The sequence below is a fragment of the Neofelis nebulosa genome, chromosome 8 (assembly GCF_028018385.1).
Source record: "Neofelis nebulosa isolate mNeoNeb1 chromosome 8, mNeoNeb1.pri, whole genome shotgun sequence".
In the NCBI taxonomy this organism is placed as follows: Eukaryota; Metazoa; Chordata; class Mammalia; order Carnivora; family Felidae; genus Neofelis; species Neofelis nebulosa.
In genome coordinates this window covers 17,232,564-17,250,923 of record NC_080789.1, presented here as the reverse complement: position 1 = coordinate 17,250,923, position 18,360 = coordinate 17,232,564, and the positions used below count along the sequence as shown (strand labels likewise).

General features: G+C 38.9%; 1 protein-coding gene across 3 annotated transcripts in view; it reads left to right on the top strand.

Moving 5' to 3' along the window:
• Positions 1–12,671: 12,671 nt before the first annotated feature.
• The window catches only part of WASHC4 (WASH complex subunit 4), a 59,578-nt gene continuing 53,889 nt past the window's right edge, over positions 12,672–18,360 (top strand). For 2 of the 3 annotated variants that reach the window (XM_058741545.1, XM_058741546.1), the window contains exons 1-4: positions 12,672–12,814; positions 15,952–16,091; positions 17,448–17,501; positions 17,595–17,660. In XM_058741545.1, coding sequence (XP_058597528.1) covers positions 12,754–12,814; positions 15,952–16,091; positions 17,448–17,501; positions 17,595–17,660 — 321 coding nt within the window. In that variant the 5' untranslated portion in view covers positions 12,672–12,753. The remainder of the gene's footprint in view (positions 12,815–15,951; positions 16,092–17,447; positions 17,502–17,594; positions 17,661–18,360) is intronic. The other variant, XM_058741544.1, reaches the window with a different exon arrangement.

Genomic DNA, 18,360 nt, shown 5'->3' with positions numbered 1-18,360 from the left:
TCCTGGGACCAGCCCACGGCCCGCCCCCTCGGGTGGCACGGCCTCGCCTCCTCAGCTGGCCGGGCTCGGGTGGCCAATCGCCTGCGACTGGGCGGGGCCTGCGCCGGCCGCTGGGAGGCGCGGGGCCGCAATCCCGGTGCCACGCTGGTACCCAGAGGGAGGGATGGCTTCCAGTTGTGGCCCAGGTACTTACCAGCTGGGAGATCGCCTTCCAGTTACTCAAACCCTGCCAGGTACACAGGGATTTGCCTTATTAATGGTCAACCGGACACCCCAAGTCAGGCCCACAACAGTCCTGAGAAGGCAAAGATAGGAAAAGATAAGGTGTGGGGACACCTAGCTGTATAGGATTCTGATACCTATCTTGTAAGCTGATGAGAGGATTTAATGAGAGACTGTATATAAAGCACTTGGCAAAGGGCCTGACACACAGCTGGTCCCCAACAGGTGATAGACAGACATAGATACACACCCTTTTCCCTCATCTCTCTAGAAGGAATGCTCATTTAGCTAAGCATTTGTCTCAAACGGAACACCTTAGCCTCGCATTCAAGGCCATCTGCAATTTGGCATTTTTATTTCTTGCTGCTCCTTTGCATATATAATTTAGCCTAACTCTGGTGCTTGCTGGTTCTTTTTTTCCTGGACAATGCTTCCCAGAAAAGCTTGTCACCTGTCGCTTGTCACCATCTCAGCACGACCAAATTCCTTCTTTTCTTAAAGGCACAGCTCAAATTCTGCCTCTGGGAGGCATTTTTCCTGATTCTTTCCTCCCTTAACCCTCTTATTCCCCTGAAGTAATCTTTAACTCCTCTGAACTGGGGAAGATTTTTGTCTGTGCATCTCTTCTGACATCTCAGTCTGTCACTGCTATTTGTGTGCCTGTCATCTTCTCTACTGGAAGCTCCTTGCAAGCTGAGTCCACGTCTGATTTATCAAGATTTACAATATCTAGCACTAAGCAGAGTTCAAAAAGTACTTGTTAAAAGAGAGGATGAATGAATGTGTTTAAGAAGGAGAGAGAGAGAGAAAAAAAAACATCTTTAAAGCTTGGAGAACGGCAGCAAACATCTAGAGTTTTGCTCTGGGAATTACCCATTTCCAATTCAACACACTTCCCTGACTGCACATTGTGACTTCTTGCTTCTTTTCTTTTTTAAATATATTTATTTTCAAATTGGTTTCCATACAACACCCAATGCTCATCCCAACAAGTGCCCTCCTCCCTGCCCATCACCCACTTTCCCCTCTCCCCTATCCCCCCAACTATCCTTAGTTTGTTCTCAGTCCTTAAGAGTCTCTTATGGTTTGCTTCCCCCCCTCTCCATAACTTCCCCCCCTTTCCCCTCCCCCATGGTCTTCTGTTAAGTTTCTCAAGATGCACATATGAGTGAAAACATATGGTATCTGTCTTTCTCTGCCTGGCTTATTTCACTCAGCATAATACCCTCCAGTTCCATCCACATTGCTTCAAATGGCAGGATTTCATTCTTTCTCGTTGCCAAGGAGTATTCCATTGTATATATAAACCATATCTTCTTTTTTTTTTAATTTTTATTTTTTATTTTTTAAAATTTACATCCAAATTAGCATATAGTGCAACAGTGATTTCAGGAGTAGATTCCTTAGTGCCCCTTACCCATTAAGCCCATACCCCCTTCCCCACCCACTCCAGTAACCCTCAGTTTGGTATCTATATTTATGAGTCTCCTCTGTTTTGTCCCCCTCCCTGTTTTCATATTATTTTTGTTTCCCTTCCTTTATGTTCATCTGTTTTGTCTCTTAAAGTCCTCATATAAGTGAAGTCATATGATTTTTGTCTTTCTCTGGCTGACTAATTTCACTTAGCATAATGCCCTCCAGTTTCATCCACGTAGTTGCAAATGGCAAGATTTCATTCTTTTCGATTGCCAAGTAATACTCCATTGTATATATATACCACATCTTCTTTATCCATTAATCCATTGGTGGACATTTGGGCTCTTTCCATACTTTGGCTATTGTTGATAGTGCTGCTATAAACATGGGGGTGCATGTGTCCCTTCAAAACAGCACACCTGTATCCCATGGATATATGCCTAATAGTGCAATTGCTGGGTTGTAGGGTAGTTCTATTTTTAACTTTTTGAGGAACCTCCATACTATTTTCTAGAGTGGCTGCACCAGCTTGCATTCCCACACAACTTCTTTATCCATTCATCAGTTGATGGACATTTAGGCTCTTTCCATAGTTTGGCTATTGTTGAAAGTGCTGCTATAAACATTGGGATAGAAGGATCCCTATGCATCAGCACTCCTATATCCTTTGGGTAGATTCCTAGGTCATAGGGTAGTTCTATTTTTAATTTTTTGAGGAACCTCCACACTGTTTTCCAGAGCGGCTGCACCAGTTTGCATTCCCACCAACAGTGCAAGAGGGTTCCCGTTTCTCCACATCCTTGCCAGCACCTATAGTCTCCTGAATTGTTCATTTTAGCCACTCTGAGTGACCTGAGGTGGTATCTCAGTGTGGTTTTGATTTGTATTTCCCTGATGAGGAGTGACGTTGGGCATCTTTTCATGTGTCTGTTGGCCATCTGGAGATGTCTTCTTTGGAAAAGCGTCTATTCGTGTCTTTTGCCCATTTCTTCACTGGATTATTTGTTTTTCAGGTGTGGAGTTAGGTGAGTTCTTTATAGATTTTAGATACTAGCCCTTTATCTGATATGTCATTTGCAAGTATCTTTTCCCATTCTGTTGGTTGCCTTTTAGTTTTGTTGATTGTTTCCTTTGCAGTGCAGAAGCTTTTTATCTTGATGAGGTCCCAGTGGTTCATTTTTGCTTTTAATTCCCTTGCCTTTGGAGATTTGTAGAGTAAGAAATTGCTGCGGCTGAGGTCAAAGAGGTTTTTTCCTGCTTTCTCCTCTAGGGTTTTGATGGTTTCCTGTCTCATATTCATGTCCTTCATCCATTTTGAGTTTATTTTTGTGTATGGTGTAAGAAAAGTCTAGTTTCATTCTTTTGCATGTTGCTGTCCAGTTCTCCCAGCATCTTTCATTAAAGAGACTGCAGAGATCAAGGAGCTACAGAATAGTCATGATGAATTAAAAAATGTTATAAGTGAGGTGTAAAATAAAATGGAGGCAGCCACAGTGTGGATTGAAGAGGCAGAGGGGAGAATAGGTGAATTAGAAGATAAAATTATGGAAAAAGAGGAAGCTGAGAAAAAGAGAGATAAAAAAATCCAGGATCAAGAAGGGAGAATTAGAGAACTAAGTGATGCAATCAAATGGCACAATATCTGTATCATAGGAATTCTGGAAGAAGAAGAGAGAGAAAGGGGCTGAAGGTATACTTGAACAAATCATAGCTGAGAACTTCCCCAATCTGGGGAAGGAAACAGACATTGAAATCCAAGAGGCACAGAGAACTCCCTTCAGACGTCACTTGAATCAATCTTCTGCACAACATATCATAGTGAAACTGGCAAAATATATGGATAAAGAGAGAAATCTGAAAGCAGCTAGTGATAAACGGGCCTTAGCATACAAAGGTAGAAGCATAAGGGTAGTAGCAGACCTATCTACTGAAACTTGGCAGGCCAGAAAGGAATGAGGAAATCTTCAATGTGACGAACAGGAAACATATGCAGTCAAGAGTCCTTTATGCAGCAAGCCTGTCATTCAGAATAGAAGGAGAGATAAAGGTTTTCCCAAACAAACAAAAACTGAAAGAATTCATCACCACTAAACGAACCCTACAAGAGATCCTAAGGGGGACTCTGTGAGTGAAATGTTGCAAGGACCACATCACTACAAGCATGAAACCTACAGATATCACAATGACTCTAAACCCATATCTTTCAATAATAACATTGAATGTAAGTGGACTAAATGCTCCAATCAGAAGACTTCTTGCTTCTTTAAACTTCCAAATACTGATAATTATTTTATTTGTTCTGATCTATGTGTACTGAGAAGGGTGGGCAAGGAGTGTGTCTTTTTCTGAGCAGGGGTTCCATAGTTGTATTCTCTAATTCCCAACTTTAGGAAGTGTAGAGTTTATGTCTACACACATATAATGAAATATTAATGATGTCTAATATTTTCTTCTGTAAGAATAAAAGATAAAGTTCCCTGGATAACTCATGGTTACATCGGAGGTAATTAGAGTTTGACAAACAGAAAAGCCCTACTAATCTAGACTTTTATTCACAGCAAAAATGAAGATGAAATAAACTCATTTTTATGTCTCTCAAACAAAAACTTGAGAGAATTTGAGGAAGGAAACCTTCCAAATTCGTTCTATGAGGCCAGCATTACCCCAATACCAAAACCAGACAAAGACACTACAAAAAAAGAAAACTACAGGCCAATATCTCTGATGACCATAGATGCTAAAATCCTCAACAAAAGGCTGGCAAAACAAATCCAACAACACATTTGAGAAATCATTCATTATGATCAAGTAGGATTTATTTGAGGGATGCAAGAGTGGTTCAATATTTGGAAGTCAATCAATGTGATGTATCACATTAACAAGAGGAAGGATAAAAACCATATAATCATCTCAATAGATGCAGGAAAAGCATCTGACAAAATACACCATCCATTCATGATAAACTTTCAATAAAGTGAGTTTAGAGGGAATATACCTCAATACAATAAAGGTCATTATGAAAAACCCACAGCTAACATTATAGTCAATGGTGAAAAACTCCAAGCTTTTCCTCTAAGATCAGGGATAAGACAAGGATGTCTGCTTTCACCACTTTCATCCACTTTCATTCAACATACTATTGGGAGTCCTAGGTGTAGTAATCAGACAAGAAAAAGAAATAAAAGTCATCCAAATTGGTAAGGAAGAAGTAAAACTGTCACCATTTGCAGATGACATGATACTATATATAGAAAACACTAATGACTCCATCAAAAAACTATTAGAACTGAGAAATGAATTCAGTAAAGTTTCAGCATGCAAAATTAATATACAGAAATCTGTTGCATTTCAATGCACTAATAACAAAGTTGCAGAAAGATAAATTATGAAAACAATCCCACTTATAATTGCACCAAAAAGAATAAAATAACTAGGGATAAATTTCACCAAGGAGGTGAAAGCTCTATACTCTAAAAACTGTAAGATATTGATGAAAGGAATTGAAAACAACACAAACAAATGGAAAGATATATAATATTAATGGATTGGAAGAATTAATATTGTTAAAATGTCCACACTACCTAAAGCAATCTACAGATTTAATGCAATCCCTATCAAAATACCAGTAGTACTTTTCACAGAATAAGAACAAATAATCCTAAAATTTGTATGGAATGACAGAAGACCCAAATAACCAAAGCAATCTTGAGAAAGAAGAACAAAATTGGAGGTGTCACAATCCCAGATTTCAAGATATACTACAAAGCTATAGTAATCAAAACAGTATGGTACTGGCACAAAAACAGACACACAGATTAACGAAATAGGATTAAAAGCCCAGAAATAAACCCACACCAGTATGGTCAATTAATCTACAATGAAAAAGCCATTGTAGAAAAAAGACTGCCTTTTTTTTTTTTTTTTAAATTTACTTCCAAGTTAGTTAGCACATAGTGCAACAATGATTTCAGGGTAGATTGCTTAATGCCCCTTACCCATTTAGCCCTTCCCCCCTCCAACAACTCCTCCAGTAACCCTCTGTTTGTTCTCCATATTTAAGAGTCTCTTACGTTTTGTCCCCTTCCCTGTTTTTATATTATTTTTGCTTCCCTTCCCTTGTGTTCATCTGTTCTGTGTCTTAAAGTCCTCATATGAGTGAAGTCCTATGATATTTGTCTTTCTCTGACTAATTTCGGTTAGCATAAGACCCTCTAGTTCCGTCACATAGTTGCAAATGGCAAGATTTCATTCTTTTTGATTGCTGAGTAGTACTCCAGTGTGTATGTATGTGTGTGTGTGTGTGTGTGTGTGTGTGTATATATATATGTATATGTATATCTCACATGTAACACACACACATACACACACACACGCATATATATGTATACACTACATCTTCTTTATCCATTCACCCATCAGTGGACGTTTGGGCTCTTTCCATACTTTGGCTCTTGTTGATAATGCTGCTATGAACATTGGGGTGCATGTGTCCCTTCGAAACAGCATACCTGTATCCCTTGGTTAAACATCTAATAGTGCAATTGCTGGGTCGTAGGGTAGTTCTATTTTTGATTTTTTGAGGAACCTCCATACTGTTTTCCAGAGTGTCTGCACCAGCTTGCATTGCCACCAACAATGCAAAAGAGATCCTCTTTCTCCACATCCTTGCCAACATCTCTTGTTGCCTGAGTTGTTAATGTTAGTCATTCTGACAGGTGTGAGGTTGTATCTCATTGTTGTTTTGATTTGTATTTCCCTGATGATGAGTGATGTTGAGCATTTTTTCATGTATCAGTTGGCCATCTGAATGAAAAACCTGCCTTTTTATTAACTGGTGCAAAAGAATGAAACTGGATGACTTTCGTATACCATATACAAAAATAAACTCAAAGTAGATTAAAGACCTTAATATGAGACTTTTAACCATAAAAATCCTAGAAGAGAGCACAGCAATAATGTCTCTGATATCAACTGCAGCAACATGTTTCTAGATATGTCTTCTGAGGCAAGGGAAACGAACAAAAATAAACTATTTGAAATACATCAAAATAAAGAGCTTCTGCACAGCAAAGGAAACAATCAACAAAACAAAGAGACAACCTACTGAATGGGAGAAGATATTTGCAAATGACATATCTGATAAAGGGTTAGTATCCAAAGTATATAAAGAGCTTATACAACTCAACACCAAAAGAAACCCCAAATAATCCAATTATAAAATGGGCAGAGTACATGAACAGACATTTCTCCAAAGATGACATATGGATGGCCAACAGACACATGAAAAGATGCTCAACACCATTCATCAGCAGGGGAGTGCAAATCAAAACCACAATGAGACATCACCTCACATGTGTCAGAATGGCTGGTATCGAAAAGACAAGAAATAGCAAGTGGAGGAAAGGAAACCCTTGTGCACTGTTGGTGGGAATATAAATTGGTGCGACTACTGTGGAAAACAATATGGAGATTCCTCAAGAAATTAAAGATACAAATATCATATGATCTAGTAATTATACCACTGGGTATTTGCCCAAAGAAAACAAAAACACCATTCAAAAAGATGTATGCACTCTTATGCAGCGTTATTTATAAGAGGTAAGACATGGGAACAATTCAAGTATCTATTAATAGATTAATGGATAAAGAAGTGGTATACACACACATACAGAGGAGTATTACTTGGCCATAAAAAAGAATAAGATCTTGCTACTTGTGACGACAACATGGATGGACCTGGAGGGTATTATGCTATGTGAACTAAGTCAGACAGAGAAAGACAAATACCAGATGATTTCGCTTATATATGGAATCTGAAAAACAAAACAAACAAACAAGCAAAACAGGCTACCGTACAGAACCTAAAGACGGTAGCAAACATTGTGGAAGAGACAGAAAAGAAATAGTGAGAATCTAAGACCTGACATCATTTGAATCCTGAAGCCTAATGCACATGATGGCTAATTCCACCAGTACATGTTTTAAAATAAACATACAGTAAAATTGATTTCACTTTTGCTGTACAGTTCTATGAGTTTTAACCTATGTGAAGATTCATGTAAGTAACATTGCAATCAGAATACAGAAGAGTTCCATTCCTCACCCTAAAACTGCCCTGTTTCTTTGTAGTCTTGGCTACCAACCACCCCTTAACACTGATAATCTCTGCTCCGTTCTCAATCACTGTAGTTTTATCTTTTCAAGGCTGTCAAATAAATGGAATCACATACTGTACAACTTTGTAGATTTTCTTCATTCAGCACAATGCCCTAGAGATTTGTGCTCATTGGGGATTTTCCAGATACGTTGAGATTTTTTTTTGTTATTGATTTCTAATATAATTCCATTGCAGTCAGAGAATATCACCATAAAATTTCAGTCCATTGAATTGCATTGAGACTTGTTTTATGGCCTAGCATATGGCCTACCTTGCTGAGTATTCCTTCAATGAGAAGAAGAAGATATTTGTAACGATTAGGGGAAAAAAGAGTAAAGCAGGGATCAGGAGTGGTAGTAAAGAGCATCGCACCACTTAGTTTGCATTTACAATGTGCCAAGAAGCATTTTGAGTCCTTTATGTATACTGTAAGTAGCAGGACCTGTTTGAAAAACTGCACATGGTTTGGCATCTCAGCAGAGCAGAGTGGGTGTAAATTAGGGAGCAGTTGAGGCAGAAAATTTAGAAAATAATCAAAGGGCAGATTTGAAGTCTTGTGTTCCATACTATGAAGTGATAATTCCGAACCGAGGGCCATGGGAATCTACTGAAGAATTTAAAGTGGCACATCACCTGATCAGGTAGGTTTTGAGAAACTTCACTTGGAGAACAGTATGGACGATGGAAAGAGAAGATCTGTCACAGGTCTACAATAATTGTCCAGGTGAATGATTCTTTTGGGAAGAAATATATGAATTAACACACTAGGAATCTTTTTGACAGGTACACATAGGTCTCTGTGACGCAGTATTATGTGAAATGTCTCTAGTGAATCATTACCATCGACTTTCTGTTGTTGGAAACATGCTTTAAATGTATGCTAGGAAACAAGCTCACCAAGACCATAGCTCTATAATATGTAAAAAGTGTTTTGGTATGGAATAAACTGGTACTTAAGTTGTGGGTATAAGTGTTCAAGGCAGGAACTCCTGCAAGCACCTTCTGTGGGCAGCTGTTCTAAAGTTCTTTGAAGCTCTTCAAATAGTACCATGCTGTCTCTATAAAAAAATGTTCCCTTCTGTTTCCAAGCTTGCCTTTCAGGCAGTACTGTTAAGAACAAAGAAAAGTAGAAACAAGGACATTTAATTCCTCAAGATGATTATTTGCCTTCTGTAGACGAGGCCTGAAAAATATAAGACATCTGCTGTAATAAATAACTTTCAACAGTACATTTCAGTTTATAGGGAATGTGCTTTATATTTCATATCTAACTAATACAATTCTAGGCCCTGGAATTTTATTTAAATGTATGTCAGATCAAGAGAGGCAGTAAGATTTCTTTAAAAAATAAGGTTATAATGATTCAAAATAGCAAACACTTTTACTGTATGCAGTTGGCATTGTTCTATGTTTCTTTCATGTATAAACTAAATTAGTCCTCATAACAATCCTAAGAGGTATTTACTATTATCATTCCCATTTTATTTTTTTAATTTTTTAAAATTTTATTTAAAAAATAAAAGAGAGACCCTCCTCACTCCCTCTCTCTCTTAAAATAAATGAGAGAACTTTTTTTTTTTTTTGTAAAAAGGAAAAATCCAAGTTAGTTAAATCCTATTTAACATATAGTGTAATAATAGTTTCAGGAGTAGAATTTAGCGGTTCCTCACTTACATATAACATCCAATGCTCATCTCAACAAGTGCCCTCCTTAATGCCCATCACCCATTTAGCCCACCTGCCCTGCCCCACACCCTTCCAACAACCCTCAGTTTGTTCTCTGTATTTAAGAGTCTCTTATGGTTTGCCTTTGTTTTTATCTATTTTTGCTTTCCTTCCCCTATGTTCAGCTGTTTGGTTTCTTAAATTCTACATATGAGTGAAATCATATGATATTTCTTTCTCTTATTTCACTTAGCAAAAATACATTCTAGTTCTATCCACATTGTTGCAAATGGCAAGAATTCATTCTGTTTGATTACTGAGTAATATTCCATTGTAGATACATAGCACATCTTTATTCATTCATCAGCCAATGGATATATGGACTCTTTCCATAATTTGGCTATTGTCAATAGCACTGCTATAAACATTGGGGTACACGTGCCCCTTCAAAGCAGCATTTTTTTGTATCCTTTGGATAAATACCTAGTAGTGCCATTGCTGGGTCATAGGGTAGCTGTATTTAATTTTGGGGGGTTTTAGTTTATATGTCGTTGATGATGAGTGATGTTGAGCATCTTTTCATGTGTCTGTTAGCCATCTGGATGTCCTCTTTGGAAAAGTGTCTGTTCATATCATTCCCATTTTAAAAATGAGGACATTGAGGCAGAGGTTAAATTACTTGACCCCAAATCACATGACTAGTAAGTGACAGAGATTTGGACCTACACAATTTGGCTGTAGAAACTGTGTTCATTATAGCATGACACTGCCTCTTGCCTCTGATTTATTAACTTTAATAGATTAGTGAATTTGCATATTCAAATTGCTCTGACCTGTAATTTCAATGTATCACAATCAGCTATGGGGAGATTAATTACAGTGATTAATACAAATGTGAAGAGTATAGCAAGTTGAAGTCATGATCATGCAGAAAGTAAAAGGAAAAAGGATGGGGGCATCTGGGTGGTTCAGTCAGCTGAGTTTCCGGTGAGTTCAACCCCGGGGTTAGCAGCGCAGAGCCTTCATAGAATTCTCACTCTCCATCTCTCTCTGCCCCTACCCGCTGTCTCACTCTCTCTTTCTCTCTCTCAAAATAAATAAGTAAACATTTTTTATTTTTTTTATTTTTATTTTTATTATTATTATTTTTTTAACGTTTATTTATTTTTGAGACAGAGAGAGACAGAGCATGAACGGGGGAGGGTCACAGAGAGAAGGAGACACAGAATCCGAAACAGGCTCCAGGCTCTGAGCTGTCGGCACAGAGCCCGAGGCGGGGCTCGAACCCACTGACCGCGAGATCATGACCTGAGCCGAAGTGGGCCGCTTAACCGACTGAGCCACCCAGGCGCCCCAGTAAACATTTTTTAAAGGAAAAAAAAAATTGCCAGCCAATAGGCACTGATGTTACTGTTATTTTCAAGTTTGTTTCTTTTCTTTTCTAAAATGCCCACTAAGACTACAAGCATCATCTGGGTGGGTTCCACCTTTCTTGTCTTTTTTTTTTTTTTTTCCATAATAATCTCTGTATATAGCATGGTGCCTGGTACTGAGTGGACATTCAAATACTTGACCTACTGCAGATCTACCGGTCTCAGGGAATGCTCTTCCAGATACCTTTTACCTGCTTTGATTAATTTAGTTATTTTTGGTCCTTTTTAAGATTACAGAAGACTTTAATAAGCTTTCATTGTTAAAAATTAAAAAAAAATACATAGATAATAACAAAGCTTGAAAATCCACTTTTCTAAATTTTTTTTTTAACGTTTATTTATTTTTGAGACAGACAGAGACAGAGCATGAATGGGGGAGGGGCAGAGAGAGAGGGAGACACAGAATCGGAAACAGGCTCCAGGCTCTGAGCCATCTGCCCAGAGCCTGACGCGGGGCTCGAACTCACGGACCGGGAGATCGTGACCTGAGCCGAAGTCGGACGCTTAACTGACTGAGCCACCCAGGTGCCCCAAAAATCCACTTTTCAAATCACCAACACATACTCTTTTCCAGTTGGCCTCTGTCTTGTTTAACGTAATTTGAGTTCTCTTTCTATGCATTTACATGCACACATGCACAAACGTGTTTACATAAAAGTATAAAGGTAACCACAAGTCGACATTATTCGGCAACTGCCTTCTGTCAGTTTCTCATCTCTCCATAAATGTATTTCAGTTTTGGGGCGCCTGGGTGACTTGGTCGTTAAGCATCTGACTTTGGCTCAGGTCATGATCTCACGTCATGATCTCACTGTCCTGAGTTCGAACCCCCGTCGCTGACTTCTCAGAGCTTGGAGCCTGTTTCAGATTCTGTGTCTCCCTCTCTCTCTGCCCCTCCCCTGTTCATGCTCTGTCTCTCTCTGTCTCAAAAATAAATAAACGTTAAAAAAAATGTATTTCAGTTTTAAAAACAGCTATCTAGTATTTCGTAATATGTATATATTAAACTTTATGTAATCATCCTCTATTGATGGGCATTAAGATCATTTCCTGTTAATATGTATTAAAAACCATGCAGCAATGAACACTGCTGTGTAAATATCTGTATACCTGTAGAATTACAGGGTAACACAGATCTCTATTTGCGGAAAAGCCCAGTTAGTCAGCATTTTGGAACACATTTAAATAGTGCTTCTTCTCCGACCCCCCCCCCCCCCCCCCCCGCATTTTTAAGAAGAGGGGACGCGGGATAGGTTAGCGCAAGGTAAGCAGAGTAGTAAAATGCCTCGCTGGGGTGTTCGCGAAGTAACTCCTCTCACACACCGTTTTTTCTTCTCAAGATCAATCAGCACAGGACTTGCAAGAGGAGAGCGGCAAGAACTCTGATGGGGGGGTGGGGGTGGACAGGGAGGGCATTGGCAATTTGTGCTTCTTGTGAGAAGCACCTGGACAGCGACATCCTCGAGGACCACGCCCTCCTGTTAAGCCACTAGTGCGTCAATTTTGCCCTTCTTAGGCTAGACTGATGGAGCAACTCCCCAGGTATTAAAAATGACCTGGAGACACCAGGGAAAAGTCAAAGGCACGGATGTGTCTTCAGATGTGAAGCGAACGGCGGTGAGGACCAAGTCCCGACCGCAGGACGCCTCGAGCACCGCCGCCGCAGCGGCAGCCTCCGGCCGCCGCGGACGACTCGCTTTCCCAGCAGCCCCCGCGGCCCATAGGGCCTTGAGCCGGGCCTGCCCTCGCGAGCGGGGGCGGGGCCGGGGCCGGAAGTCACGTGCCTCGACAGCCGCCCGGGTGAGGCTGCCTCGGTCGCCCAGTGTGGTTGGGGCTGTGACTGTGGGAGGCGCCGGGGTGATGGCGGTGGAGACTCTGTCCCCAGACTGGGAGTTCGACCGCGTTGACGACGGCTCACAGAGTAAGGGAGCGGCAGGGCAAGGGCTGCGGGTGGATGCTCGCCGGCCCGCCTCAGCCCCCCACCGGCGGCGCTCCTGCGGGAGGGCTCTGCGTCGTGGTCGCCGCGCAGCCGTCCAGTTCGGGACACTTGCTGCCCCTTGAAGTGTGAGAGGGACGCGCCCTCCGGCGTTACTTTTGGGGTTGGGGCTCCAGCGGCGGTGGGTCAGGCCGGCCGGGTCAGGGCTCAGCGTCCGGGGCGGTGGCTCTCCCGAGGAGCCCGTGGCGCCCGGGGCAGCGGCGTCCCCTCTCCGCTACTCAGGGCCGGGCGGGGTGCGTCCAGGGAGGCCCAGCAGCCCGGGGAGCCGAGGCTGGCCCTGCCTCTGGCCTCTCGGGGCTTTCGCCACATGTGCGGAGTGTGCAGTTCTAGAACGGGCTGAGTGAAGTCCGGGTTCCTGTTTTCGCTTTCCTGTTTTTCTACTTTTCTTCCAATCAACTTTTGGAAGTTTGAGGATTTTTTCTGCATGTTCCTACAGCGTAGAAGACAGCGGAAAAGCACTCTTCACGCGGAAAAAATAAACGAGCGAGTGCCAGTTTACCTCCTTCCGTGCCTTTTATTTACAAGTAGCGTTTTTCAGAGATGTTCTGTAGCTTCCGTTGCACCTACAAAGGTTGCAAAAATTAAGCAATTTATATTTCATAAAATCGAGTCGTTTCGTTTCTAACTTGAAAGTCCAACCCCCAAAACCAAAGGTAGAGACCAAATAATTATTTTAGTCACACTCTACTTAAGATTAATTCAAATTGGTAATGCTTCTTATCTGTAGTGCTGTTAATCTGTTTAAGTGATACGAGGGATTGAGACCTCCCGCTTGTGAATTTGTTTCTTAATGCAGTTTTCCCAAAAGGTGAATGTAATTTTTAAAAATTACACGTGAACCCTGCCTAACTTTACCAAGAAAAAAATCATGTGTACCAACTTACATGTAATTAAGTAAGAAGCATGAGCTCAATTCATAAATGGTTTGCAGTTTTTCATAAAACATTCCATAAGTTAGGAGCTCTTATGCAGCATAAAAAAAAAATCTTGGTGGTAATGACAAAGTCCTTCAACTTTTTTTGTGGAGAGGATTTTGTATTTACTGTTATAAAGTGAACTGCGCCTTGTCATGTATGAGGTTTTATGGACAGAGGTCCCTTACTCTAGTATCTTCAAAAAACTGTAATGAAAATATATTGCTAGGTTTGAAAATGGTTCAACTGAGAGTAGGATGATCGGATTCAGTCAACAGACATTTTCTGCATCCTAGGAACTGTATAAAGTATTAGGGCTGCAGAGATTACACAAAGAATGTTGAGATGAGCATGTAAATACATTTTTGGATTTTACTCTTGAGGAATCGCCCTGGATTTCTTCAAATCTTTTTATCATAACTTTGTACTAATTTTACAACTATTGATTATTTTATCAGCAAGGAGCTTTAATGTTCTTGCAGGTTATCAGTTGCCCATTGCTTTGTGAATTCCCAGACTAACTGCCACCATGCTTTTCTGGCATTGTCATGAAGAACTCATTTGCTGGTTAAATGCATGTAATTGAGAATTAGGCATGTATTTGGGATTTCAAGAATCTCTCACAGTTTTTAAATTTATGAGTCATATCTAGATCGTCTTTTAGAATTGCCTAGGTTACTCCTGCAGTGAGATAGGAACCTCAGTGAATGGAACTGATCCTCCTGATCTAGATCTCAGGCTCTGAGCATTAGTTGTAAAATAAGGGAGATTGAAGAGCTAGGTCTTTATCCTTAGAACATAATTTATCTTAGAGTTACTTTGCATTGCTAATTTGAGAGAAAAATTTTAGTTTTTTTTTAGAAGACAACGACTGAATAGTTATTCACATCAATAAAAGAAACTGAATTGGATTTGCTGTCTTTGGAATAAGTAATTAATTCTTATGTATAAGATAGAATATCTCCTTTTAGGGGCGCCTGGGTGGCGCAGTCGATTAAGCGTCCGACTTCAGCCAGGTCACGATCTCGCGGTCCGTGAGTTCGAGCCCCGCGTCAGGCTCTGGGCTGATGGCTCGGAGCCTGGAGCCTGTTTCCGATTCTGTGTCTCCCTCTCTCTCTGCCCCTCCCCCGTTCATGCTCTGTCTCTCTCTGTCCCAAAAATAAATAAAAAACGTTGAAAAAAAAAAATTAAAAAAAAAAAAAAAGATAGAATATCTCCTTTTAGTATTAATTTTGATGACGACATACTTTTATTGTCCAGTTGATTCCACTGACCCCTTAGAGTCATCTATTGTGTAAATTATGTAAATATTACCACTATATTCTATACTCAGTGTTCTTCATTTGGCTTTTCCAACTTTATTATGATAGTGAAGTCATTAAAATATCTTGGTGAATTTTGGGCGTTACAGAAATAACATGATAGAGCAGGTCTAAAACCGTTTTTAAAAACAATATTTAGATGTATTTAAAAATTTTTTTTTCATGTTTATTTTTGAGAGAGACAGACTGTGAGCGTGGAAGGGGCGGAGAGATGAAGACACAGAATCTGAAGCAGGCCTCAGGCTCCGAGCTGTCAGCACAGAGCCCCTTGTGGGGCTCGAGCACACGAACTGTGAGATTGTGACCTGAGCCGAAGTTGAATGCTTAACCGACTGAGCCACCTAGGCACCCCTGGATGTATTTTTAGACAGTAGTTTACAGTCTAGAGAATTAAAAATTACCTTTTTAAATTTTGCTTCTATGACAACAGAGATTTTTGCGCCTGATACAGGTCTTTATTTATTTTTTTTGCAAAAAAGTTATGACTAAAATATAGGATCAAGATGTTGAGCTATTGAAGGCATTATTCACATTATTTATGGGGTAAATAGGACAATAAATTTTTCATAGTACTTTAAAGTTGTAGTTTAAATGTGGTATTACTGTATAACATGCACAGCTTTTAAAATTACTATTTGGAAAAGATGAAAAGCTGAATTATTGTTTAATTTTGAAACTTTATTTTCAAGACGTCCAGACATTCCAAAGTAATACATTTAAAAATGCTTAGTAAGTACTTTGCTGTGACTTTTGAGATTATTTGAAGTAAATGTCCTGTAATTCATTACTTGTACTTCTTACATACTATTTTAAAATTTAAATTTAGAAATTCATGCTGAAGTTCAACTTAAGAATTACGGGAAATTTCTTGAGGAATATACATCTCAACTGAGAAGAATTGAGGATGCATTGGATGATTCAATTGGTGATGTTTGGGATTTCAATCTTGATCCAATAGCATTAAAGGTTTGATTTTGTTTTATTTTTAATTTATGTGTGTATTTTCAGGACATACTATATCTTGAAAACGTAATTTTAAAAAATGGAATATACAGTTGGCCCTTGAACAATGTGGGGGTTAAGGGCACTGACTTCCCATGTCATTGAAAATCTGCATATAACTTTTGACTCACCAAACTTCACCTCCTGTGGACCAGAAGCCTTACCAATAACATAAACAGTTCATTGACACATATTTTGTCTGACACATATCTTGACACGAATTATGTATTATATTCTTACAATAAGCTGGAGAAAAGAAAATGTTATTAAGAAAATCATGACGAAAAATGCATTGACAGTACTGTACTGTGTTTATAAAAAAATGAATCCACATGTAAGTGGACTCACACAATTCAAACCTGTGTTGTTCAGAGTTCAACTGTATGTTTTTATTATTTGGAATCTAGAGAACTGAAACTTGGAGGAAAAATTGTTAATTTCTTCATCTCTAAGCCATGCAGTTGGTTTTTTTTCGTTTTTTTTTTTTTTTTTAAATGAATGAATGACACAAACCTCTTTGAGGTAGCCTTTGTTTTTCACCAAGAAAATGAAGAGGGTTGGAATAAAATATTCAAGCTTTATTTTTTCCTTATTGAGATTATTTTATGTGCAGTGAAATACATAGATTTACAATATACTGTTCGGTGAATTTTGTCAAACATCCATATCCATGTAACTGTAATGAAAATATAGAAGATTTCCATCATTTCCCCTTATGCTATTTAGAGGATCTTAATGTGGGAGTACTGGCTGTTTTGGTTTATTTTTTAAGTTTTTTATTTAAATTCCAGTTAGTTAACATATAGTGTAATACTAGTTTTAGTAGAATTTAATTTGGGAGTAATTTCTTAATGCACAAAATGAGGCATTCCTGCTCTGTTCCATTTTCAGATCATTCTGTCTTGTTTTATCTTTGAAACTGTAATCGGTTACCACTTAATAATTAACATTTACTGAGCATTTGTTATGTACTAGACACTGCCCTCAGTTACATATTGACTTTTTCAGTAACAGTTTTCTTGAAATTCACACATCTCACAGTTTTTGGAATTCACATATTGTATAATTCTTTGTTTTTTTAGTGTATTCACAGAATCCTGCAGGTATCACTAGACTCAATTTTAGAGCATTTTCAACACCCTCAAAAGAAATCCTATGCCCCTTAGCAGTCACTCCTGATCTAGTGTGGTGTTAGTGCTAAGTACAGGGTTCAACGCAAGTTTGAATAGAATAGATAGGGCTAGACTCAATTTGTGTATTCAAAATTTCAGTGATTTTTTTCAAATTAAAAAGAAATGTTCTTTCCCTCTGTTACTATAGCTTTTGCCTTATGAACAGTCTTCCCTTTTGGAACTCATAAAGACTGAAAACAAGGTACAGATTTCTAAACCTAAAAATCTTATTTTTTTGAAATGTTTAGTTATCTGCTATAACTTATATTTTTTATGTTTTTACACATGAAACTAGGTCTTGAACAAAGTCATTACTGTTTATGCTGCACTTTGTTGTGAAATCAAGAAATTAAAGTATGAGGTAATTATTTGTACTCTTAAGATGTTAAAAACATGATATAAAAGCAAATATGTGCTTACATATACAGTGTATATAAAGATTTATTGCATGTTGAATGAATTGTTTATTTAAAGTAATACTAATAATAGTGATTACCATTCACTGAGTGTGCTTTCTGTGTACCAGACACCATAGGAATCCTGTTCATACGTAGAATGAAAGGCAGATAGTATGAGGAATAGATGAGGAAACAGATGAGCTTAAAGAGGATGTCACTTGCCTAACATTTTACTAGTGGTAACTGTTTGAGTCTGGGTCTGCATACCTTCAGAGTCTGTGTTATCTGCCACATATACTAGCTTTCTAGATATAATTGACTTTTTAGCCTTTTTTTTTTTTTTTTTTTTTTTTTTTAAAGTGAGCTCCATGCCCAGCATGGGGCTTGAAGTCACCACCCTGCGATTAAGAGTTGCATGCTCTACTGACTGATCCAGCCAGGCATCCCAAGAATAACTGATTTAAAAAAAAAACAAAAAACAAAAAAACTTTGGATTTTTAATATGCTTTGTATTACCTTACCCATGGGTCATTAAAACTCTGGTAGAAGTTGGTAAACTTCCTCTTTTTTTCTGTACCCTTTTGATACCATGCGGTTGCTTTCTCTTCTCATGAACTAGTGGGAGGATGTGGGACAATTAGAATGGTTAGAAAAGACAAAGGC